Source organism: Heptranchias perlo, chromosome 20, assembly GCF_035084215.1.
Source record: "Heptranchias perlo isolate sHepPer1 chromosome 20, sHepPer1.hap1, whole genome shotgun sequence".
NCBI classification, from domain to species: Eukaryota; Metazoa; Chordata; class Chondrichthyes; order Hexanchiformes; family Hexanchidae; genus Heptranchias; species Heptranchias perlo.
This window is the reverse complement of record NC_090344.1, coordinates 46,322,975-46,344,040: the sequence shown is the minus strand read 5'-3', so window position 1 is coordinate 46,344,040 and position 21,066 is coordinate 46,322,975. Positions and strand designations below refer to the sequence as shown.

General features: G+C 49.9%; 1 protein-coding gene across 1 annotated transcript in view; it reads left to right on the top strand.

Moving 5' to 3' along the window:
* The window catches only part of LOC137336042 (phosphatidylinositide phosphatase SAC2-like), a 40,452-nt gene that overhangs the window by 6,616 nt on the left and 12,770 nt on the right, over window positions 1-21,066 (top strand). The window contains exons 4-14 of the mRNA XM_068001544.1: window positions 345-434; window positions 4,100-4,264; window positions 5,735-5,791; window positions 6,564-6,759; window positions 8,438-8,617; window positions 9,871-9,938; window positions 12,988-13,112; window positions 14,954-15,031; window positions 16,965-17,085; window positions 18,315-18,443; window positions 20,057-20,174. Of these exons, the coding sequence (XP_067857645.1) occupies window positions 345-434; window positions 4,100-4,264; window positions 5,735-5,791; window positions 6,564-6,759; window positions 8,438-8,617; window positions 9,871-9,938; window positions 12,988-13,112; window positions 14,954-15,031; window positions 16,965-17,085; window positions 18,315-18,443; window positions 20,057-20,174 (1,327 nt within the window). The remainder of the gene's footprint in view (window positions 1-344; window positions 435-4,099; window positions 4,265-5,734; window positions 5,792-6,563; window positions 6,760-8,437; window positions 8,618-9,870; window positions 9,939-12,987; window positions 13,113-14,953; window positions 15,032-16,964; window positions 17,086-18,314; window positions 18,444-20,056; window positions 20,175-21,066) is intronic.

Sequence of the window (21,066 nt, the reverse complement as noted above, 5' to 3'; positions counted from 1 at the left end):
TTTCAGTGGCGCTCGAATGGCCGCCTCCTGACCCATGGCTTTCTGGGCGGGTTGAGGATGTGCAGTGGGCAGTGCTGGTTGGCACAAAAATGGGGACTGGTGTCGTCAGATGACACCCCCATGGGCATATATTTATGAAAACGCCCTCGCCCCGGCCTATACATGGCCCGCCCAAAAAAATCGGGTCAGTTGGTAAGTTGGCCAACCTTTCTTCCCGATTTCTATCCCGCCACTATCCCGTTTACAGGTGCAAATGGGGCGGGGGGCGGGATAAAATCAGCCCCGCTGTAAGTGATCCCCGGGGGCTAAAATGGCAGCTGCCTAACTGTACCTTTTTATTCCAGTTTTGCAAGACACATCAAAGCATTTCTTCCGACTCGAGTGAGACTGGCAGTCAGACAAAGTCCCCTGCCAATCGTTCCGTCAAGAGGCAGGTAATGTGCTGCCAACCAATCCGTTCACCTTTGTTCTTTCTCCCTCCTTCCGTCGCCCGGTGCCCTGCGTCATCATGGGGGGTCAGAGCAGGGACAGACAGGCCGGTTGCAGGGTCTTTGCCAACACCCCTTGGCACACAGACCTCCTGTGTCTCTTGACTACGGTGCTGCCCCAATTGTGGTGTTATCTCGGCAAAAAAGAATTGGACCAGAAAATCCATTTTTTCCCCCCTCCTTTTATTTGGCGCCCTGGCTGAGCTCAGTCAAAGCACCTGTCCAGGAAACAGGAGGCCCTGGGTTCCGAGCCCAGCGGTGCCTGCTCCATCTCTGATGTGGCCGTTCTCGCAATCGGACCAATGCGATTTTGCGTGGCTCAGTGGGCAGCTCCCTCGCCTCCGAGTCAGAAGGTCGTGGGTTCAAGTCCCCACCCCAGAGACTTGAGTGCCAAATCTGGTCTGACACTCCCAGTGCAGTACTGAGGGAGTTCCACAGAAAGAGGCAGAAATATGGGATCCTGGTCCCATTTGGGTTATCTGGTCACTATCTCATTGCTGTTTGTGGGAGCTTGCTGTGCACAAATTGGCTGCCGCGTTTCCTAAATTACAACTGCGACGACATTTCAAAAGTGTTTTATTGGCTGTAAAGCGCTTTTGGATGTCCTGAGGTCGTGAAAGGCTTAATAGAAATGCAAGTTCTTTTCTTTTTCTGTTTATCTCTGGTTTCCTGCCTCTCCGAGGAGATTGTGTGTCTGTGGGGAGCTGCTGACAGTGAATCTGTTGCACTAGCTCACCTTCTTCTGTCCTGTTTCACGTGTAGGAACATAGGAACAGGAGTAGGCCATTCAGCCCCTCGTGCCTGGTCCGCCATTTGATAAGATCATGGCTGATCTGTGATCTAACTCCATATACCTGCCTTTGGCCCATATCCCTTAATACCTTTGGTTGCCAAAAAGCTATCTATCTCAGATTTAAATTTAGCAATTGAGCTAGTATCAATTGCTGTTTGCGGAAGAGAGTTCCAAACTTCTACCACCCTTTGTGTGTAGAAATGTTTTCTAATCTCACTCCTGAAAGGTCTGGCTCTAATTTTTAGACTGTGCCCCCTACTCCTAGAATCCCCAACCAGCGGAAATAGTTTCTCTCTATCCACCCTATACAACCCCAATTTGTGTAATCTCTCCTCGTAACTTAACCCTTGAAGTCCGGGTATCATTCTAGTAAACCTACGCTGCACTCCCTCCAAGGCCAATATGTCCTTCCGAAGGTGCGGTGCCCAGAACTGCTCACAGTACTCCAGGTGCGGTCGAACCAGGGTTTTGTATAGCTGCAGCATAACTTCTGCCCCCTTGTACTCTAGTCCTCTCGATATAAAAGCCAGCATTCCATTAGCCTTATTGATTATTTTCTGCACTGGTTCATGACACTTCAATGATCTATGTACCTGAACCCCTAAGTCCCTTTGGACATTCACTGTTTTTAACTTTTTACCATTTAGAAAGTACCCTGATCTATCCTTTTTTGATCCAAAGTGGATGACCTCATATTTGTCTACATTGAATTCCATTTGCCACAGTTTTGCCCATTCACCTAATCTATCAATATCCCTTTGTAATTTTATGTTTTCATCTACACTGCTTACAATGCCACCAATCTTTGTGTCATCGGCAAACTTAGATATGAGACTTTCTATGCCTTCATCTAAGTCGTTAATAAATATTGTGAATAATTGAGGCCCCAAGACAGATCCCTGCGGGACTCCACTAGTCACATCCTGTCAATGTGAGTACCTTCCCATTATCCCTACTCTCTGTCGTCTTTCGCTCAGCCAACTTCCTAACCAAGTCTGTACTTTTCCCTCGATTCCATGGGCTTCTATCATAGCTAACAGTCTCTTATGTGGAACCTTATCAAATGCCTTCTGGAAGTCCATATAAATAACATCCATTGACATTCCCCTGTCCACTACTTTAGTCACCTCTTCAAAAAATTCAATCAGGTTTGTCAGGCACGACCTACCTTTCACAAATCCATGCTGGCTCTCTCTGATTAACTGAAAATTCTCGAGGTGTTCAGTCACCCTATCCTTAATGATAGACTCCAGCATTTTCCCCACAACAGATGTTAGGCTAACTGGTCTATAATTCCCCGGTTTCCCTCTCTCTCCTTTCTTAAAAAGCAGAGTGATATGTGCAATTTTCCAATCTAGAGGGACAGTTCCTGAATCTAGCGAACTTTGAAAGATTATAGTTAGGGCATCTGCAATGTGCTCATCTACTTCCTTCAAAACCCTGGGATGGAAACCATCTGGTCCTGGGAATTTGTCACTCTTTAGTGCTATTATTTTCTTCATTACTGTTGCTTTACTTATATTAATTTTAATGAGTCCCTGTCCCCGATTCAATATTAGTTTTCTTGGGATTTCTGGCATGCAATCCTCTTTTTCTACTGTAAATACTGACGCAAAGTAATTGTTCAACATGTCCGCCATTTCCCCATTGTCAGTGACAATATCCCCACTTTCAGTTTTTAAGGGGCCAGCACTGCTCCTGACCACCCTCTTATTCCTAATGTAACTATAAAAGTTCTTTGTATTGGTTTTGATATCCCTTGCAAGTTTCTTTTCATACTCTCTTTTGTAGCTCTTCCGATCTGTTTTGTGACCCTTTGTTGATCTTTGTATCTTTCCCATTCGCCAGGATCTGTGCCATTTTTTGCCTGTTTGTATGCCCTTTCCTTATGTCTTATACTGTCCCTTACCTCTTTAGTTGTCCATGGCTGTTTTTTTTGGCAAGTAGAGTTGGTTGAGGGATAAAAATTGGACTTGAGCACAAAATTCCAGGCTGATACTTCAGTGCTGTACTGAGGGAGTGTAATGTTCAAAAATGTGAACAGCATTGAATTTTTGGAGTCCCACTTTTCTGCTTCTTTCTGTGGAATCATTAGTTGTTAAGATTTTCCGTGTATGTCAACAGAAAGACAAAGTAGAACTTCAGCTGCAGTCTCACCTCTGTCTTGTGACCTGGTTTGGTTTTGGATGGGGCAGGAGGTGGCAAATGAGCCAACATGGACATCAAATAAGCCCCGACTGCTAGATTTCACTTGGACACCTCCATTTTAAAATTCTCATCCTTGTTTTCAAATCTGTGACCTCTCTCCCTCCCTATCTCTGTAACCTCCTCCAGACCTACAACCCTCTGAGATCTCTGCACTCCTCCAATTCTGGCCTCTTGCACATCCCCGATTTTAATCGCTCCACCATTGGCGGCCGTGCCTTCAGCTGCCTGGGCCCTAAGCTCTGGGATTCCATCCCTAAACCTCTCCACCTCTCTACCTCTCTCTCCTCCTATTAGACGCTCCTCAAAACCTACCTCTTTGACCATGCCTTTGATCACCTGTCCCACTGTCTCCTTTCATGGCTTGGTCAAATTTTGTTTGATGACGCTCCTGTGAAGCGCCTTGGGACGTTAAAGGCGCCATATAAATGCAAATTGTTGTTGTTGTTGGATGTTTGGTTTTGTCGGAATTGCATTGCTCTCGATTGCGAGTCCTGTCGCACAATCTCGAGGCCACTTTTCCTCCGCGACCTCGCTCCTGACACCTTGGCCGTCGGTTCCTCTCCTTTCCCGGCTCGGCCAGACTAACCGCTGCGGTTTCTGCCTTTTCCAGTTCAGGGGCAAGGAGAAGCTGAGCCGTCGTCTGCTGGAGGAGCTCATCAAAATGTTCACCAATTCCGACTCGTTCTACTACAGCCTGACCTATGACATCACAAATTCCGCACAGCGGCAGAACGTCAACGTGAAGGGCGAGGAGGGGTCACCGTCGTGGGCAAGGGTCAGAGGATTAATTATTGTCACACTCTTCTCATTTTACACCCGCACTCGCGTGGCCCCAGCCCATTCAGCCAGTTGCCAGTCATGGGCCAGCACGGCCGTTCCAGGGCAAAGGCCCAAAAAAAACGGCTCTCGCCCGCCCGCGTTTTCCACAATTGATAGGTGGGCTTTCCTTTTCGTCTTCGGCAGTTTGCTGCTCAGAGGCCAGGTGGGTTCGGGGAAAGTTGCAGTGAGAAAAAGGCCATTCGGCCCATTGTTTGTCAGCTTGGCTCACTCTGCAGCGCTCTCTGGGTCTAGAGGCCGGAGGTTCAAGCCCCATTTCGGAGATTTAAGCACCTGATCTGAGGCCATGCTTCACTGTCAGAGGTGCCATCTTTCAGATCAGATGTTAAATCAGCTTTCCCACATTGCTATTTCGAAGAAGAGCACGGCAGTTTTCCCTGAAAGAAAAAAAAGACTTGCGTTTATATGGCGCCTTTCACGTCCTCAGGATGTCCCAAAGAGCAGTGCAGCCAATGAAGTACTTTTTTTTTTTGAAATGTAGTCACTGTTGTAACGTAGGAAACGCGGCAGCCGATTTGCGCACAGCAAGATCCCACAAGCAGCAACGTGATAATGACCAGATCATCTGTTTTACTGTTGTTGGTTGAGGGATAAATATTGGTCCAGGACACCGGGGAGAACTCCCCTGCTCTTCTCAGAAATAATGCCATGGGATCTTTTACGTTCACCTGAGAGGGGTTTAACGTCTCATCCGAAAGACGGCACCAACAACAGAGCAGCACTCCCTCAGTCCTGCACTGAAGTATCAGCCTGGGTTTTAGTGCTCAAGTCCAATATTTATCCCTCAACCAACTGCCTGAACAAAACAGATGAACTGGTCTTCAATCTCATTACTGCATGTGGGATCTTGCTGTGCGCCTATTGACTGCTGAGTTTCCTACATTACAACAGTGACGACACTTCACAAGTAATTTCTTGGCTGTGAGGAGCTTTGGGATGTCCTGAGGTTGTGAAGGATGCTGTCGAACTGGAAGTTCGTTCTTCCTGATCGCTTTCTCCTCAGTTCAGGTACAATCTGCTCAACCTGTCGTGTCTCGAGGGAATGTTCTGCACAAACACTCTCTCTGGTCTTCCAAAAGAAGTCAAATAAACGTCCCGCCCCCTTCTCGTAACCCTCCGGCTGGGTCCCGACAAATGAAGCCCCATTTGCCCTCGGTCAGGGGAGCAGGCAGAGCACAAGTGAGGGTGAGAACGTCTGAGAGGGATTCACCCGATTTGCTGCCACGCAACTCCCAATGGATGGTATGGAGTCACACTGGCATAAGTGGGCAGAAGGCTGTCTGCCCGCCAGCTCAGCCCCTCGATGGTTGATAGCACAGACATCGGAGCAGGGACCGTGGAGAAAATCAGGTACCTTTTTAAAAAAAAAAATGATTCTCTAAAACCCATGTACTTCTACTTTATTTAGGTTGATGATAGGTTTTTCTGGAATAAATATATGATTCGAGACCTGCTTGAGGAAGAGGTAGGATTGGCATTCTGTCTGTTGCCCGGTAGTTTGTAACCTGTACGTCTCTGTGCTTGAAGTCCCTCTGTGAGGGCAAATTGAAACGACACCAGCAGATCTCCTGTGCCATTGCTGACAGTACGTTGGAGGATGTGTCGTTTTATCGTGTCACGAATATTATACCATGCAGCAATGTATTATTCTGCTGCTGTTAAGGTGGCCTGCCCCTTTAAGGCCACACAGTCAAACTGCTGTAAATCCTGAGGTCAATTTTATGTTAATTGCTGGCGGTAGGGGAGGTTTGCAGATTGGTGGGTGCTTGTAAAATTTCGGGGGTCCGGGTCAGAGGAAACCAGCAGGAAATGGCTGCCTGCCTCCCCCTTTCTCTTAAAAGTTCTTTTTGACAGGCTTGATGTGTAAGTCCAGATGACGAGTGTGGGTGGGATATTGAACCATGAAATGCAGGACGAGCCAGCCCGACGTTATCTTGGCCTGGTACTCGCACTTGCGCACTTCCAGCAGAGAGCTGGAATCTGGCCGGGGTTTCTCCCCCTCACTGGCCCAGAGTGCTGAAGCCAACTCGAGCAGCCAACTGCTGATTTGACTGAGACCGGCTAACTCGGGCCAGGGATCGAAACTGGGGTCCTCTCCTCCGTAATTTAGTGCTCAGACCGTTGTGGGGGGGGGTACAAAAACTCATTTTTATCCAGCTTTTTATGCACCATGCTCCACCCCACCCCTCCCTATTCTGACTCTTGACCAATTATTTATTTTCAAACCTTTCTCTCAGAACACAATGGCGGGGCAATGGATCATTCCAATCATTCAGGGCTTTGTGCAGATGGAGCAGGTCCACATCCACTTCACCAAGTACGTGGGGGACGAGGAGAGTCTCTCAGACGATCCGCTGGATCAGCAGCTCCTCGACGTGCCAGATTCCGAATTCCTGCTGGTCCTCATCTCCCGAAGGAGCAGATTCCGAGGAGGTAGTCTAGTATTCATGAGCAGGCACACTGAACCGAAAGACCACAACGGGCAACATTGGTGCATTTACTGGTGTCTCTCTGTCACTCCTTCCATGCTGGCGAGAGTGATATTCCGTGTGGAGTGCTCTCTCTCGGTGTGATATTCCGTGTGCAGTGCTCTCTCTCGGTGTGATATTCCGTGTGGAGTGCTCTCTCTCGGTGTGATATTCCGTGTGCAGTGCTCTCTCTCGGTGTGATATTCCGTGTGCAGTGCTCTCTCTCTCGGTGTGATATTCCGTGTGGAGTGCTCTCTCTCGGTGTGATATTCCGTGTGCAGTGCTCTCTCTCTCGGTGTGATATTCCGTGTGGAGTGCTCTCTCTCTCGGTGTGATATTCCGTGTGCAGTGCTCTCTCTCGGTGTGATGTTCCGTGTGCAGTGCTCTCTCTCGGTGTGATATTCCGTGTGCAGTGCTCTCTCTCTGTGTGATATTCCGTGTGCAGTGCTCTCTCTCGGTGTGATATTCCGTGTGCAGTGCTCTCTCTCGGTGTGATATTCCGTGTGCAGTGCTCTCTCTCGGTGTGATATTCCGTGTGGAGTGCTCTCTCTCGCGGTGTGATGTTCCGTGTGGAGTGCTCTCTCTCGGTGTGATATTCCGTGTGCAGTGCTCTCTCTCGGTGTGATATTCCGTGTGCAGTGCTCTCTCTCGGTGTGATATTCCGTGTGCAGTGCTCTCTCTCGGTGTGATATTCCGTGTGCAGTGCTCTCTCTCGGTGTGATATTCCATGTGCAGTGCTCTCTCTCTCGGTGTGATATTCCGTGTGCAGTGCTCTCTCTCAGTGTGATATTCCGTGTGCAGTGCTCTCTCTCGGTGTGATATTCCGTGTGCAGTGCTCTCTCTCGGTGTGATATTCCGTGTGCAGTGCTCTCTCTCGGTGTGATATTCCGTGTGCAGTGCTCTCTCTCGGTGTGATATTCCGTGTGCAGTGCTCTCTCTCGCGGTGTGATGTTCCGTGTGGAGTGCTCTCTCTCGGTGTGATATTCCGTGTGCAGTGCTCTCTCTCGGTGTGATATTCCGTGTGCAGTGCTCTCTCTCGGTGTGATATTCCGTGTGCAGTGCTCTCTCTCGGTGTGATATTCCATGTGCAGTGCTCTCTCTCGCGGTGTGATGTTCCGTGTGCAGTGCTCTCTCTCGGTGTGATATTCCATGTGCAGTGCTCTCTCTCGGTGTGATATTCCGTGTGGAGTGCTCTCTCTCGGTGTGATGTTCCGTGTGCAGTGCTCTCCCTCACGGCGTGATATTCCGTGTGCAGTGCTCTCCCTCGCGGCGTGATGTTCCGTGTGCAGTGCTCTCCCTCTCGGCGTGATGTTCCGTGTGCAGTGCTCTCCCTGGTGTGACATTTTGAGGTTCGGATCCATGGGATCCATGAACTGGTCAAACAGGGGCTGGAAAATCTGACTGTCCTGGCAAAGAGTTTGCAACCACGGATTCATCCTCTTTGTATTGCCTTGCTCGTGTAACAGGTTCCCTGTGGTCCTGTGTGCGACACTCGGGTAGCATTCTCTGTAATGAGGGATTTTACGTTGGGATGTGAGAGAGGCAGAAGGCTCTCCACTGACCATCACTCTGCCTTCACTCACCATTACAACTACAATGGAATTCATTCATTCCTTCATTCTTCCCGTCCCATTGGTCCACAGGAATGCGGTATAAACGCAGAGGGGTCGACACTGATGGAAATGTGGCCAATTTCGTGGAGACGGAGCAGCTGGTCTACAGCGGCAACAACATCTTGTCTTTTGTCCAGATCCGAGGGTCCGTTCCCATATTCTGGAGCCAGCAAGGCTATCGATACAAACCCCGCCCCAAACTGCACAAGAGTAAGTTACTCCAAGGGTCCTCCAGCTCGCCGATCTCCTTTCTTCCCGCAAGCTGCGATCCCAAATCCCAAATCCCAATCCCAGTCCCAGTCCAGTTTCCACTGGGCACCAAACCGACCACATTTCAACAAAAGCCGTCAATCTTCAGAAAAAAGGGGAGCCAGGGTGTGGGAAATGGAGCCATTCACACTTGGAGCGCGGCCAAGTGCGCACATTGCGTGTGAAGCTGTGGCAGCAAACCAGGTGTTGGGCGTGCAAACCCAATCTGGGCAGCAGCTGCCTCACTTCCCAATGATCTCCTCACTGCAGGCCTCAGCTGCAGCTCACATCTGGCCCAAGACCAATAAAGGGGGAATGGGGACACAAGTAGCAGCTTCTCTGTTAATATTAGGAAGATGGGAAATTAATGGGCAGGAAAAGACCAACTGGAGAGGCAAAAACCAGAGGAAAAAACCCAGGGCCAATAAGGGAAAAAATACCCTGTAAAATTCCTCTCCGACCCCCCGCCTCAGGCGATCAAAAACCAGTCCAGGAGATCCCCTGGACCAAGTGTTATCTGTAAAGCCACTAACCTTCTATCTGATGCATTCTCTGCCCCAGTCAGGAACCAGCCCAGCTCCCTCTTGAAGATTGAGCAACACGCAAAGCATGGGACATTTAAATCACACGTCCATGCTGGGTGCCATGAGCAGGAATTCCTGGTCTCCCAACAGACCGGCAATTCCTGCTCCCAGCCCAGATCCCGCTTCCAGAGCGAGGTGCAGTCGGGATGTGAACTGCAACCACCATCCCGGAGGGACAGGGTCCCTGCTCCGTATTTGCTGCATTTTCTGTCCCTTCGTTTCGCACTTTCTGCACTTTCAGATTCTGTTTCTTTTTCTACTTTCCGCCTTGGTTTCAAATCCAACCCTGACTGACAGCATGAAAGGCCTCTCTCTGCTGGCTGAGGGAGGCTCAACCCAGCTCTCGGGCTGACCTGGGGGGCCGAACGGCACGAGACTGGCCATAGTTTGACAGGTCGGCAAAGGGCAAGTGTGGGTAGTGGATAAACTGATGCAGTGGGTGTCTCCCTGGAGAGGTTGGGGCTGAGAAACAGAGGGACCCTCACTGAACCTCATCCAGCACTAACATCATGGACCCTGGTGGTCAAACCTCACCAAAAAAAAAACTTCAGTCAAATATCTGATCGTTTTTTATCTGAACAGGAGTGAACGTGAACCCGAGAATTAAATATTTGCTTTCTTCTTGAGCAGGTGAGAAAGAAAACAAACAAGCCTTTCAGGCCCACTTTGAGGAGCAGTTCAAGATTTACAATAAAGAGGTTTGTTGGTTTATTCGAAGTTTCAGTTCCTGGTGACTCACCCTTCATTTGACTTATTGAATGTCCTACCCTTTCACCTCGGAATGTAGGAATTGCTGGACGATTGAAGACCCAGGTCCATCTCGTCCGCCTTCTGCCATCCTGGTAGTTACATGACACAGTGAGAGTTGTTGACTAATGATAGTAATCAATCTCTATCAATGAGCCATTGTGTCACAGACCCAGACATGAGGTGAGGAAACCCCCCCCCAGTGATGGGACCCACAGGTCTAAAGTCACCTGTTCCTCCCACACTCACCACACGTCATGTCTCAGATTACTCATACACTGTATCCCAAAATGTTATGTTCTGAAAGAAATCTACCTCATGTTCATTTGAATGAATTAATACAAACTGCATCCACCATCTCCATAGATTGACCACTCCCTCACTGAAATAATGTTTCTGCGGATTAATTTTGAATTCACCCCCTTCAAGTGCAGGCCGTGTCCTCTGGATCGACTGAGATTTCTCACATTCGTTGCCCAGTTGTGTATTTGATCTATTTTGGTTGCACATCATCTGAGTGACAGGGTATTACGGGGTGAGGTCGGCTCAGTGGGCTGCAGGTGGACATGGCTCCTGTATTAAAAACCAGATACCCGGAGCGAAGACAAAAGGCCTCTCGACCCATCCAGCTCCTCCTGCTCCTATTTGGCACCATCTCTTCCCCTATCCCACTCGTTGCCACGTCTCTCCGCTCCCTGATGAGTCAGGAACCTATCTACTTCCCCTCTGAATTCTTTGAAGGAGTCAGAATTCACCCAAGTGGTTGGCAAGGGGCACTGATGTGGAATGAGCATTGAAAAGACAGTCCCTTACTTCTGACAGTTGCCAAAGTTTCACATTCGTTGAGCATTTAGAGACAGTTCCTTAACAATCAGCATTGGGCAATGCGCCAGTTGGATCCGTGTTGGACAAAGTCAGGATAGTTTGCAGGAAGGAGTTTGGAAGCAGAGGCTGAGATTCTGCTGGGACAGAAGTTTTAAACCTTTGTGAATCCATTCCCTCCTGTTTCAATCCTGAATTCTAATGAGCCTCAAAGGCCTTTTCAACAGCGGGTGAATGCCTGGAGTGGATTGCTGAGGGAGGTGAACGAGGTTCTAACATCAGGAATTTGAAGAGAGAGTTGGACAGGAAGATGGGAGACAACCAATTGAGGGATCAAAGTAATAAATTGTCCATTCTCTTATTGAACTTGGGGCTGTTCCAATGGGCCATAATGGTCTTTTCTGCTGTACGTTGCTCTCTTCCTAAACTCAAATGAAGAAGAATTCCTCAGACTATTCCCTGAGCTTATTCCTGAAGTTCCCTTTACCTCATAGGTTCTTTAACCTCGAGTCATGGATCTGCACACAGCAATCCAGATGGCTCCAGTACACCTGGGGTCCCACAGACAATACTAAAAATGCAAATCCATCTTTTTTACCAATATTCTCCCCCACCCCCAGCCCCCAATGCTGAAGCACCTCACCCAGGTTCCCGTCCTTCATAGGAACAGCAGTAGGCCATTCAACAACAACAACTTGCATTTATATAGCGCCTTTAACGCAGTAAAACGTCCCAAGGCGCTTCACAGGAGCGATTATCAAACCAAATTTGACACCGAGCCACATAAGGAGATATTAGGACAGGTGACCAAAAGCTTGGTCAAAGGGGTAGGTTTTAAGGAGCATCTTAAAGGTGGAGAGCTTCAGGGAGGGAATTCCAGAGCTTCAGGCCGAGACAACTGAAGGCACGGCCGCCAATGGTGGAGCGATGAAAATCGGGGATGCGCAAGAGGCCAGAATTGGAGGAGCGCAGAGATCTCGGAGGGTTGCAGGGCTGGAGGAGGTTACAGAGATAGGGAGGGGCGAGGCCATGGAGGGATTTGAAAACAAGGGTGAGAATTTTTAAATCGAGGAGTTCCTGGACCGGGAGCCAAAGCAGCAGCGAGCACAGGGGTGATGGGTGAACGGGACTTGGTGTGAGTTAGGATACGGGGCAGCAGAGTTTTGGATGAGCTCAAGTTTATGGAGGGTGGAAGATGGGAGGCCGGCCAGGAGAGCATTGAAATAGTCAAGTCTGGAGGTAACAAAGGCATGGATGAGGGTTACAGCAGCAGGTGAGCTGAGGCGGGGCGGAGACGGGCAATATTATGGAGGTGGAAGTAGGCGGTCTTGGTGATATTGTGGATATGTGGTCGGAAGCTCATCTCAGGGTCAAATCGGACGCCAAGGTTGCGAACGGTCTGGTTCAGCCTTGGACAGCGTCCAGGGAGAGGGATGGAGCCCATCGAGCCTGTTAGATCATGGCTGATCTGTCTCCCAACTCCATTTACCCGCCTTTGATCCATGTCCCTTACCCAACAAAGACCTATCGATCCCAGTCTTGAAAATTTCAGTTGACCACCCCCCCCCTCCCAGCACCCACAGGTTTTTGAGTGAGAGAATTCCATATTTCCACCACTTTTTCTGGTCTGCTCACTGAGGGAACTCCAGAAATACACCTCGTCCCATACACCCACCCTTTCCTCTTCCATTCTCATTTGGTCTCTTTGCATGGCACCTTGTACCCGGGCTCAGGGACAGGATCGCTGGGACTTTCCCTGCAATATTCTCGAGCTGGTCGCTGAGACACCGTGTCAACAGCCCGAGTGTTTGCCCCTCAATAGTTGCTCTGACCTTCACTTGATGCTGGTGTTCCATCGTGTCCTCTTGCACTCCTTGACCTACGTCCATCCAATAATAATAGCCCGGAAACCTCGACTTGTCGAGAGGATGATCATGTGGGTCGGCTCAGTAGAGCTACCAGTGGCCGTGGATACAGGATCAGTAAGAGTTAGTCTTCTCAGGAGAAAGGAAGGAAAACGGTACTGAGCACTTCGAGTCCAAAAGATGTCCGAGTATGGAATTCGATTGATCTCCCAGCTCGGAAGATCCATGTTTTTTTTCGATGTGACCTTGTTAATTTATGCCCTCCCAACCGCATGGTTCTGGATGGGATTAATTGGCTGTGTCTTTACCGCAGGTGATCATCAACCTGGTGAACCAGACCGGCCAGGAGAAGCTGATTGGCGATGCCTACCTGAGACAGATTGAGATGCTCAACGACCCGCGCCTCATTTATGTGGCGTTTGATTTCCACCAGCAATGGTAAGAGTGCAGTCCTACACGGTCAAAGTACAACTCCCACCCCGCCATTGACTGATTGGGTAACGGTACTGAACCATACTAGGTGCCTCGTCTATGCTCAGCCTACTGGCCAAGGAGGAGAACGAAAATCAGCGAGGGTTCCCCATTCCGCATCGCTCTCCGATGACCCCTCCGGAAAGCGGGGCCGAGGCTGAATTGGCCTCAACCGTGACGCCTCTCCCGGTGGAATAGCCTGGCGGCACTCGGACAACGGGTGGCCACCTGGACGAAAAGGGCTGCAGCTGCCTGTGGAACCAGGAGGAAGAGCCAGGAGGTATAGGGAGGAGGCGGGGTGGGGGGGGGAGGGATTTTGTCGGGGGGGTGATTGGGGGGAACAGTTCACCAAAAAGAAGCCAGAACTCTTGCCGAGACCAAGTTCCACAGTCCTCGGATGAATCTCACAGGCTTTGCAGTACCCATTGTATAAGATGAATTAGTTTGCACAGCTGAAGCTGGCTAGATTCCTGGTCGGTGATACATTTGTGAGTGAGCAACTGTGGGGGGAGTCCAAAACTAGGGGTCACAAATATAAGATAGTCACCAATAAATCCAATAGGGAATTCAAGAGAAACTTCTTTACTCAGAGAGTGGTTAGAATGTGGAACTCGCTACCACAAGGAGTGGTTGAGGCAAATAACGTAGATGCATTTCAGGGGAAGCTGGATAAACACATGAGGGAGAAAGGAATGGAAGGATATGCTGATGGGGTTAGATGAAGAGGGGTGGGAGGAGGCTCGTGTGGAGAATAAACGCCAGCATAGACCAGTCGGGTCGAATGGCCTGTTTCTGTGCTGTGGACCCAATGTGAATCTATGTAAAATGGGGGTGACCACATGAGGCCCAGGGAAACACAAGACCCCTCACGGCCAAGCAATTCATCATTATGTGCACTCACCCTTCTTACTTGCTTGTCCTGCTTGGTGTTTGCAGGTTGGGAGACGTGGAAAGGGTTTGCCTTTAGTGCTGTTTCTTTATTGGTAAATAAATCAAAACAAACAGAACCCCAAGATCTGTTGGTATTGATAGCTTGAGATCAATGGATGTCAATGGGGAGCATGGATTTAAGATTTAATCTGACGTTCCCTTCACAAATTCCATGCCTTCCCCCAACCACCTCCCTCTCCCCGAGTTCATGGTCCCTTGAGAAGGACCTGTTGCCTGTCATGAATCTGCTGGTCGCCCCCTCTCTCCCCACCAACCAGTTCCCTTTCATAAACTGGCTCTGTTAACATAAGAATATAAGAACAGAAGAAATAGGAGCAGGAGTAGGCCAATCGGCCCCTCGAGCCTGCTCCGCCATTCAATAAGATCATGGCTGATCTGATCCTAACCTCAAATCTAAATTCATGTCCAATTTCCTGCCCGCTCCCCGTAACCCCTAATTCCCTTTACTTCTCGGAAACTGTCTATTTCTGTTTTAAATTTATTTAATGATGTAGCTTCCACAGCTTCCTGGGGCAGCAAATTCCACAGACCTACTACCCTCTGAGTGAAGAAGTTTCTCCTCATCTCAGTTTTGAAAGAGCAGCCCCTTATTCTAAGATTATGCCCCCTAGTTCTAGTTTCATCCATCCTTGGGAACATCCTTACCGCATCCACCCGATCAAGCCCCTTCACAATCTTATATGTTTCAATAAGATCGCCTCTCATTCTTCTGAACTCCAATGAGTAGAGTCCCAATCTACTCAACCTCTCCTCATATGTCCACCCCCTCATCCCTGGGATTAACCGAGTGAACCTTCTTTGCACTGCCTCGAGAGCAAGTATGTCTTTTCTTAACACAGATTGTTCTCTCCCTCCAGCCAGGGCAGGAAGTTTGAAAATGTTGAGATCTTGACTGAAGGAATCAGCAATATCATCAATGATCTGAAGTGGTTCAGGTGAGCACATCCCTTGCATCAACAGGCCCAACCTGGCATTCCGGCCCATTGCCACCGTGCCCACTGTAAAGTGCCCCATACTGGACCTCGGTCCACGTTTCACAAGACAGCAAATCTTATTTTAAAGGGGAAGTACGCCTCTTTTCTCGGATGATTTTTTTTTTTTGTTTTGCCACATTTTAAAATATCAGTTTCTCCACCTTTTAAAGAATCTGCTGCTGAGCAACCAAAATAAGCAGAGGGGACAAGCGATGGACTCTGTTGACAGTCGAACACTCCGAGTGGTCGGTCCTTGGTTAGGGAGGGGCCCTGCTGCTGATTGCAGCCTTGCACTGCAAGGACTACAGGAGTGTGGACATCATTTGAGAACCGGGCCAAGCTCAGCTATGATGCCTTATATGGACAAATACCCTGCCTGCGCTCACTACCTGGCACAGGTACACCCACTGGGGTTGGGATGGGTCATGTCCTTGTCATGTGGGTTATGTCCCTCTTGCACCCCTCCCCACCATTGCCTCGTCCAGATCTTCACAGGCAGTTGCGTCTCTGGTACACGGGCTTATCAACAATAACAACTTGCATTTATATAGCGCCTTTAACAGTAAAACATCCCAAGGCACTTCGCAGGAGCAATTATCAAACAAAATTTGACACTGAGCCACATACGGAGATATTCGGGCAGGTGACCAAAAGCTTGGTCAAAGAGGTCGGTTTGAAGGAGAGTCTTAAAGGAGGAGAGAGAGGTGGAGAGGCGGAGAGATTTAGGGAGGGAATTCCAATGCTGAGGGGCCGAGGCAGCTCAAGGCACGGCCGCCAATGGTGGAGCGATTAAAGTCGGGGATGCGCAAGAGGCCAGAATTGGTGGAGTGCAGAGATCACGGAGGGTTGTCGGGCTGGAGGAGGTTGCAGAGATAGGGAGGGGCGAGGTCACGGAGGGATTTGAAAACAAGGATGAGAATTTTAAAATGGAGGCGTTGCCAGACTGGGAGCCAATGTAGATCAGCGAGCACAGGGGTGATGGGTGAACAGGACTCAGTGCGAGTTAGGATACGGGGGCAGCAAAGTTTTGGATGAGCTCAAGTTTATGAAGGTTGGAAGATGGGAGGCCGGCCAGGAGAGCATTGGAATAGTCGAGTCTAGAGGTAAGAAAGGAATGGATGAGGTGCATGAAGAATGGGTCCTGGAGGTATTCCATCACCCGTGGAAACATTTCCCAGCAAGGGTCAGGAGGGGAGGGGAGGGAAAGAGAATGAATGGAGGACTTTATAATGCATAAGAGCCATAAAACGCATTCAGATCAGGCCCAGTCAGGCCAGCAGCAGGATGTTTAAAGGCCAACTCCACACTGTGAGTGTTTAATGTGTGGGATACTCTGCCCCTTTTGGTTAGGTGTCTCCCCAGGGAGGCCCTTCTGCCCTGAACAGAACCCACAGTTGATAAGACTAAGCCACTCCCAGGCCTCTGTTCATGAAGGTGTGTGGGATTGTCCTGGGAATGATTCTTCTTATTTCCCTCTTCCCCATTTTAGGAAGTCCCTTGGCACACGGGTTAAATGGAATTTGAGATACAGATCAGCCATGATCTAATCAAATGGCGGAGCAGGCTCGAGGCCTCCTCTTGTTCCTGTGTCCTCACGACAAGGTGCCTCGGACTGAGAACTTGGGGCTGAGGCGAGGAGCAGGCTTGACCTGTGCACCGTGCTACCGTCAAGGGAGTGGGAAGCTGGGATTGCACCAGGCCGTTGCTACCGTTTGCCCGCAGATGGGCGAATTTCCCTTGCTCACGGTTGGCCAAGCCAACGCCAATTGAGCGAGGAATTCATCCCATTCCCGGTTTCAGCACTGACCCTCTTGTGAAAGGACAGTGGGGCTGAACCTGGTGACCTTCCAATGCTCTGTGCAGTCCAGGATTATCCTTCCCCTTTGTTCCACAGGTTGACTGAGGACATGGTGATGAGCAAGCAGGAGGGGGTGCTTCGCATCAACTGCATGGACTGTCTGGATCGAACCAACCTCGTCCAGGCTGCCATCGCCCGCAACATCCTGAAGCAACAAGTAAAGTAACACCCTCCCCCTCCTCCTTGCCCCCTTTCACCCCGAACTATCTCGACACATTCCCCCCACAAGATGACGGCCCATTCACAAACCTCGTCCAAACGCCCACTGTCTGATGGAGCACTCGGTGACCTTGTGCAGCAGTTGAATTGCCGTCTAATTCTCCTTCTCTGCATCCCTTCCGGGAAAGCTCGCCTCCCTGCTCACTGTGCCCGACACTGGCTGCTGTTGTCTCCCTCCTCGCAGTCAGATATCCCTCACCTTCCCATTGCAAGGCTTTATTTATTTTTATTGCTTATTTCTCGGCGTGTTTCTGCTGCGTGCCAAGGTTGAGGGACATCAGTGCTGGGGACTGGAACACTAGCCCATTTATGCCCGTCAATGTTACCTTCAAGATCAGGTACAGCTTTGGCTATTTGCAGTGTGAAGCTCCCTCCACACTGCCCCACCAACGAGCACCCCCTATACAAATTCCGGTTCCTACGTCAGCTGTCTTTGTGGCCCCTCTGGGTGAGACTGAGGGGCCCGCATTGCAGTCGCGTTGCGAGGTCCACAGTGAATCATGAGCTGGTCGGCCTTGAGATCCAGGAGATGATCCTCACCTGGTAATGCAATCTTCAGTGGCCTTCCTTGCGTGTTGGGCACTGTATATTGCTCAGGCCTCAGCACCCAATGATGCAGAGTCCTACCTGCACTTGGGGCGCCAAGGGTCACGTTGCCATCCGCTGAGAGTCTATCGCAGAACGACGGACAGGTCCGTGCTGTGGACTCACACCTGCCGGAAGATGGGTGTAAACTGCCTCAAAGTTATTTCAGGGAGAGGCGGACAGAGGTGAGACTTTTGCTGCGTCACAGCGAGCTGAATTTGACCTGTAACCCAAAGGTGAAAGGCCGGTGAGCTCACCCTGATCAGATAAGAATCACAGAATGGCTACAACACAGAAGGAGGCCATGCGGCCCCTTGAGCCCATGCCAGCTCTTGGTGAGAGCCATCCAGTTAGTCCCATTCCCCTGCCCTTTCCCTGTAACCCTGCAAACTTTTTCCCTTCAAGTATTTATCCAATTCCTTTTTGAATGCTCAAAAGTTACTCCAGTGGCAGGTTCCCCGTCTGAGGTGATTCAAACTCCTTGTGTCGTTTGTCCCACTGACGAAAGTCTCACTGAACTTGACCACGAGTTTAACGTAACGTTTTATGATCTCGTTCCACTTTCCTGGGATTCTTTCACAGCTGAAGGTGCTGGGACTTCTGCCCCAAGAAAGTTGTCTTCCCCAAAACACTCAAAGAATATTCCAGAGCATCTGGGCGAACAATGGGGACGTCATCAGCAGGCAATACGCGGGCACTGCTGCCATGAAGGTAGGACTTCACCCCGCCTTCCCACTTAGAGGGTGTTCAGAGACCCACCACACCATCGGGACAGGGTACCGTCTTTGTACTGACTGGAAGGTCCCAAATCTGTTTCCCTGTCTGAGTTTCGCTGATCTCAGCCGAAGGACAGGAAGCAACAATTAATCTCGGTGCCCATGGAGTGGAGGAGAAAAAATAACCTGGTTTCTCCCTCGTGATTGTGTGTCCCGCCACCATTTGGAAAGCCCTGGTAGTGTGGGCGCTGGGCAGGGGGGTGCGCCAGGGCTGAACTCGCCCCCCCACCCTTGGTCGAGGGGCATCCCACCCCTCATTGTTTGGGCTCGCTCACCGAGCTGAGGTCTGCGACGGAACGGTGGGAATCCCCAGGGTGTCACTCGTCATGGCGACCTTAATTGGCACGTGTGCAGTGGCCAAGATATCGCAGTCATCCGGGCGAGCGAGCAGGACACTGGGTTCCCGATGTAGCAACCGAGTCCGAAAGGGCCCCACCTCTGCGGGGGGGGGGAGGGCAGTGCAGTTTAGTTGCTCTCCCTTGACGTGCACCAGAATACAAAAAGTGCCGATTACACCTCTCGCGGGGTCCCTTACTCGACAGGCAGAGAGAGAGAAAGGGGATAAAACATCAGCTTTTCACGTGAAGCATCCTTTTATTTATAACAACAACTTGCATTTATATAGCGCCTTTAACACAGTATAAAACGTCCCAAGGCGCTTCACAGGAGCGATTATCAAACAAAATTTGCCACCGAGCTACATGGGGAGATATTAGAGCAGGTGATCAAAAGCCTGGTCAAAGAGGTAGGTTTTCATAGAATCATAGAAAGGTTACAGCACGGAAGGAGGCCATTCGGCCCATCGAGTCCGTGCTGGCTCTGTGCAAGAGCAATCCAGCTACTCCCACTCCCCTGCCCTTTCCCCATAGCCCTGCAAATTTTTTCCTTTCGAGTACTTATCCAGTTCCCTTTTGAAAGCCATGATTGAATCTGCCTCCACCACCCCCTCGGGCAGTGCATTCCAGATCCTAACCACTCGCTGTATAAAAAAGCTTTTCCTCATGTCACCTTTGGTTCTTTTGCCAATTACCTTAAATCTATGTCCTCTGGTTCTTGACCCTTCCGCCAATGGGAACAGTTTCTCTCTATCCACTCTGTCTTGACCCTTCATGATTTTGAACACCTCGATCAGATCTCCTCGCAACCGTCTCTGTTCCAAGGAGAACAACCCCAGCTTCTCCAGTCTATCCACGTAATTAAAGTCCCTCATCCCTGGAACCATTCGAGTAAATCTCTTCTGCCCCCTCTCTAAGGCCTTCACATCTTTCCTAAAGTGCGGTGCGTCTGAAAAGGAGGAGAAAGGGGTAGGGAGGCGGAGAGGTTGAGGGAGGGAATTCCAGAGCTTAGGGCCTAGGCAGCTGAAGGCACGGCCGCCGATGGTGGAGCGATTAAAATCAGGGAAGCGCAAGAGGCCAGGGATGGAGGAGTGCGGAGATCTCGGAGGCTGGAGGAGGTTAGAGAGATAGAGAGGGGCGAGGGATTGAAAACAAGGATGGGAATTTTAAAATTGGGATTTTCAGCTGAAGTGTCTTATTTTTGTGTTGTTAGAGTGATTTCACTCGAACTGGAGAGACCAAGCTAAGTGGGGTGGTGAAAGACAGCTACAGGTCTGCGAACAGATACTATCTCCATCATTTCAGACATGCGTACAGACAGGCTGTGATTGGTAAGAAAGCGGTCGAGGCTTCAAGTTTTTTTCCATCCCAGAACTTTAAGTGAGCTCCCGTTAAGGACTCATGCAAGGTCCCCGATTGGCCCCAGCTGGGCTCTTGGCAGAGCACTCGATCCTGAAGAGGTTCTCTCTTTGACTCTCCTCCACTGCGCCCGATTTCTCTGCCTGCACCCATGCTATGCCGTCTGTAATGTGAGCAGGTACAATCTGCTCTCGTTATTTTGACCCTGGTTGTTCCTCTCCACAAAGGCACTGAGCTTATGTATTCTTCAATATCCAAGGATGCATGGTGACCGTCCGTGGAGGGGTTTGGGTTTGGGTTTGCCCCTGCGATTTCCCCCATGGGTTGAGCTCCTGATCTGAGCTGAGCTGATGTGTGGGGGGATGTGGGGGTGGGGGGAGAGGTGTTGAGTGGAGGTCAGGAATTTTCCCACAAGAAGGACAATTGACGGGTCAGATACACTTGTTGCTCTTGTGCACCACCCAGTGACCAATCGCAGATCAGCAGTGTCAGGGGCCTGGTTTTTTGGCCAGAGAAGGGGGTGAACTGAAGAGAAAGGGGACCAAGTGTGATCTTCCCCTCGGGAGATTAAATAGTTCGGGTAGATGGTGCATCATCTGGGGAAGGAATAGGTTTGATGGTCTTACCTTGTTCCTTATTTTCTCGTTCTCACTAGTTGACCTCGTTGCTCACTGATAAAAAAAAATGTAAAATTTGCTTTGGAACATTTTGCAGTGTTGTAAATGGAAAGTTTGAGAACTAAATCAGGTATATGCAGGAAATTAAGGCATTGGAGATTGGTGCATGGGAACACCACCACCTGCATGTTCCCCTACAAGTCACCCACCATCCCAACTTGGAAATATATCATCGTCACTGGGTCAA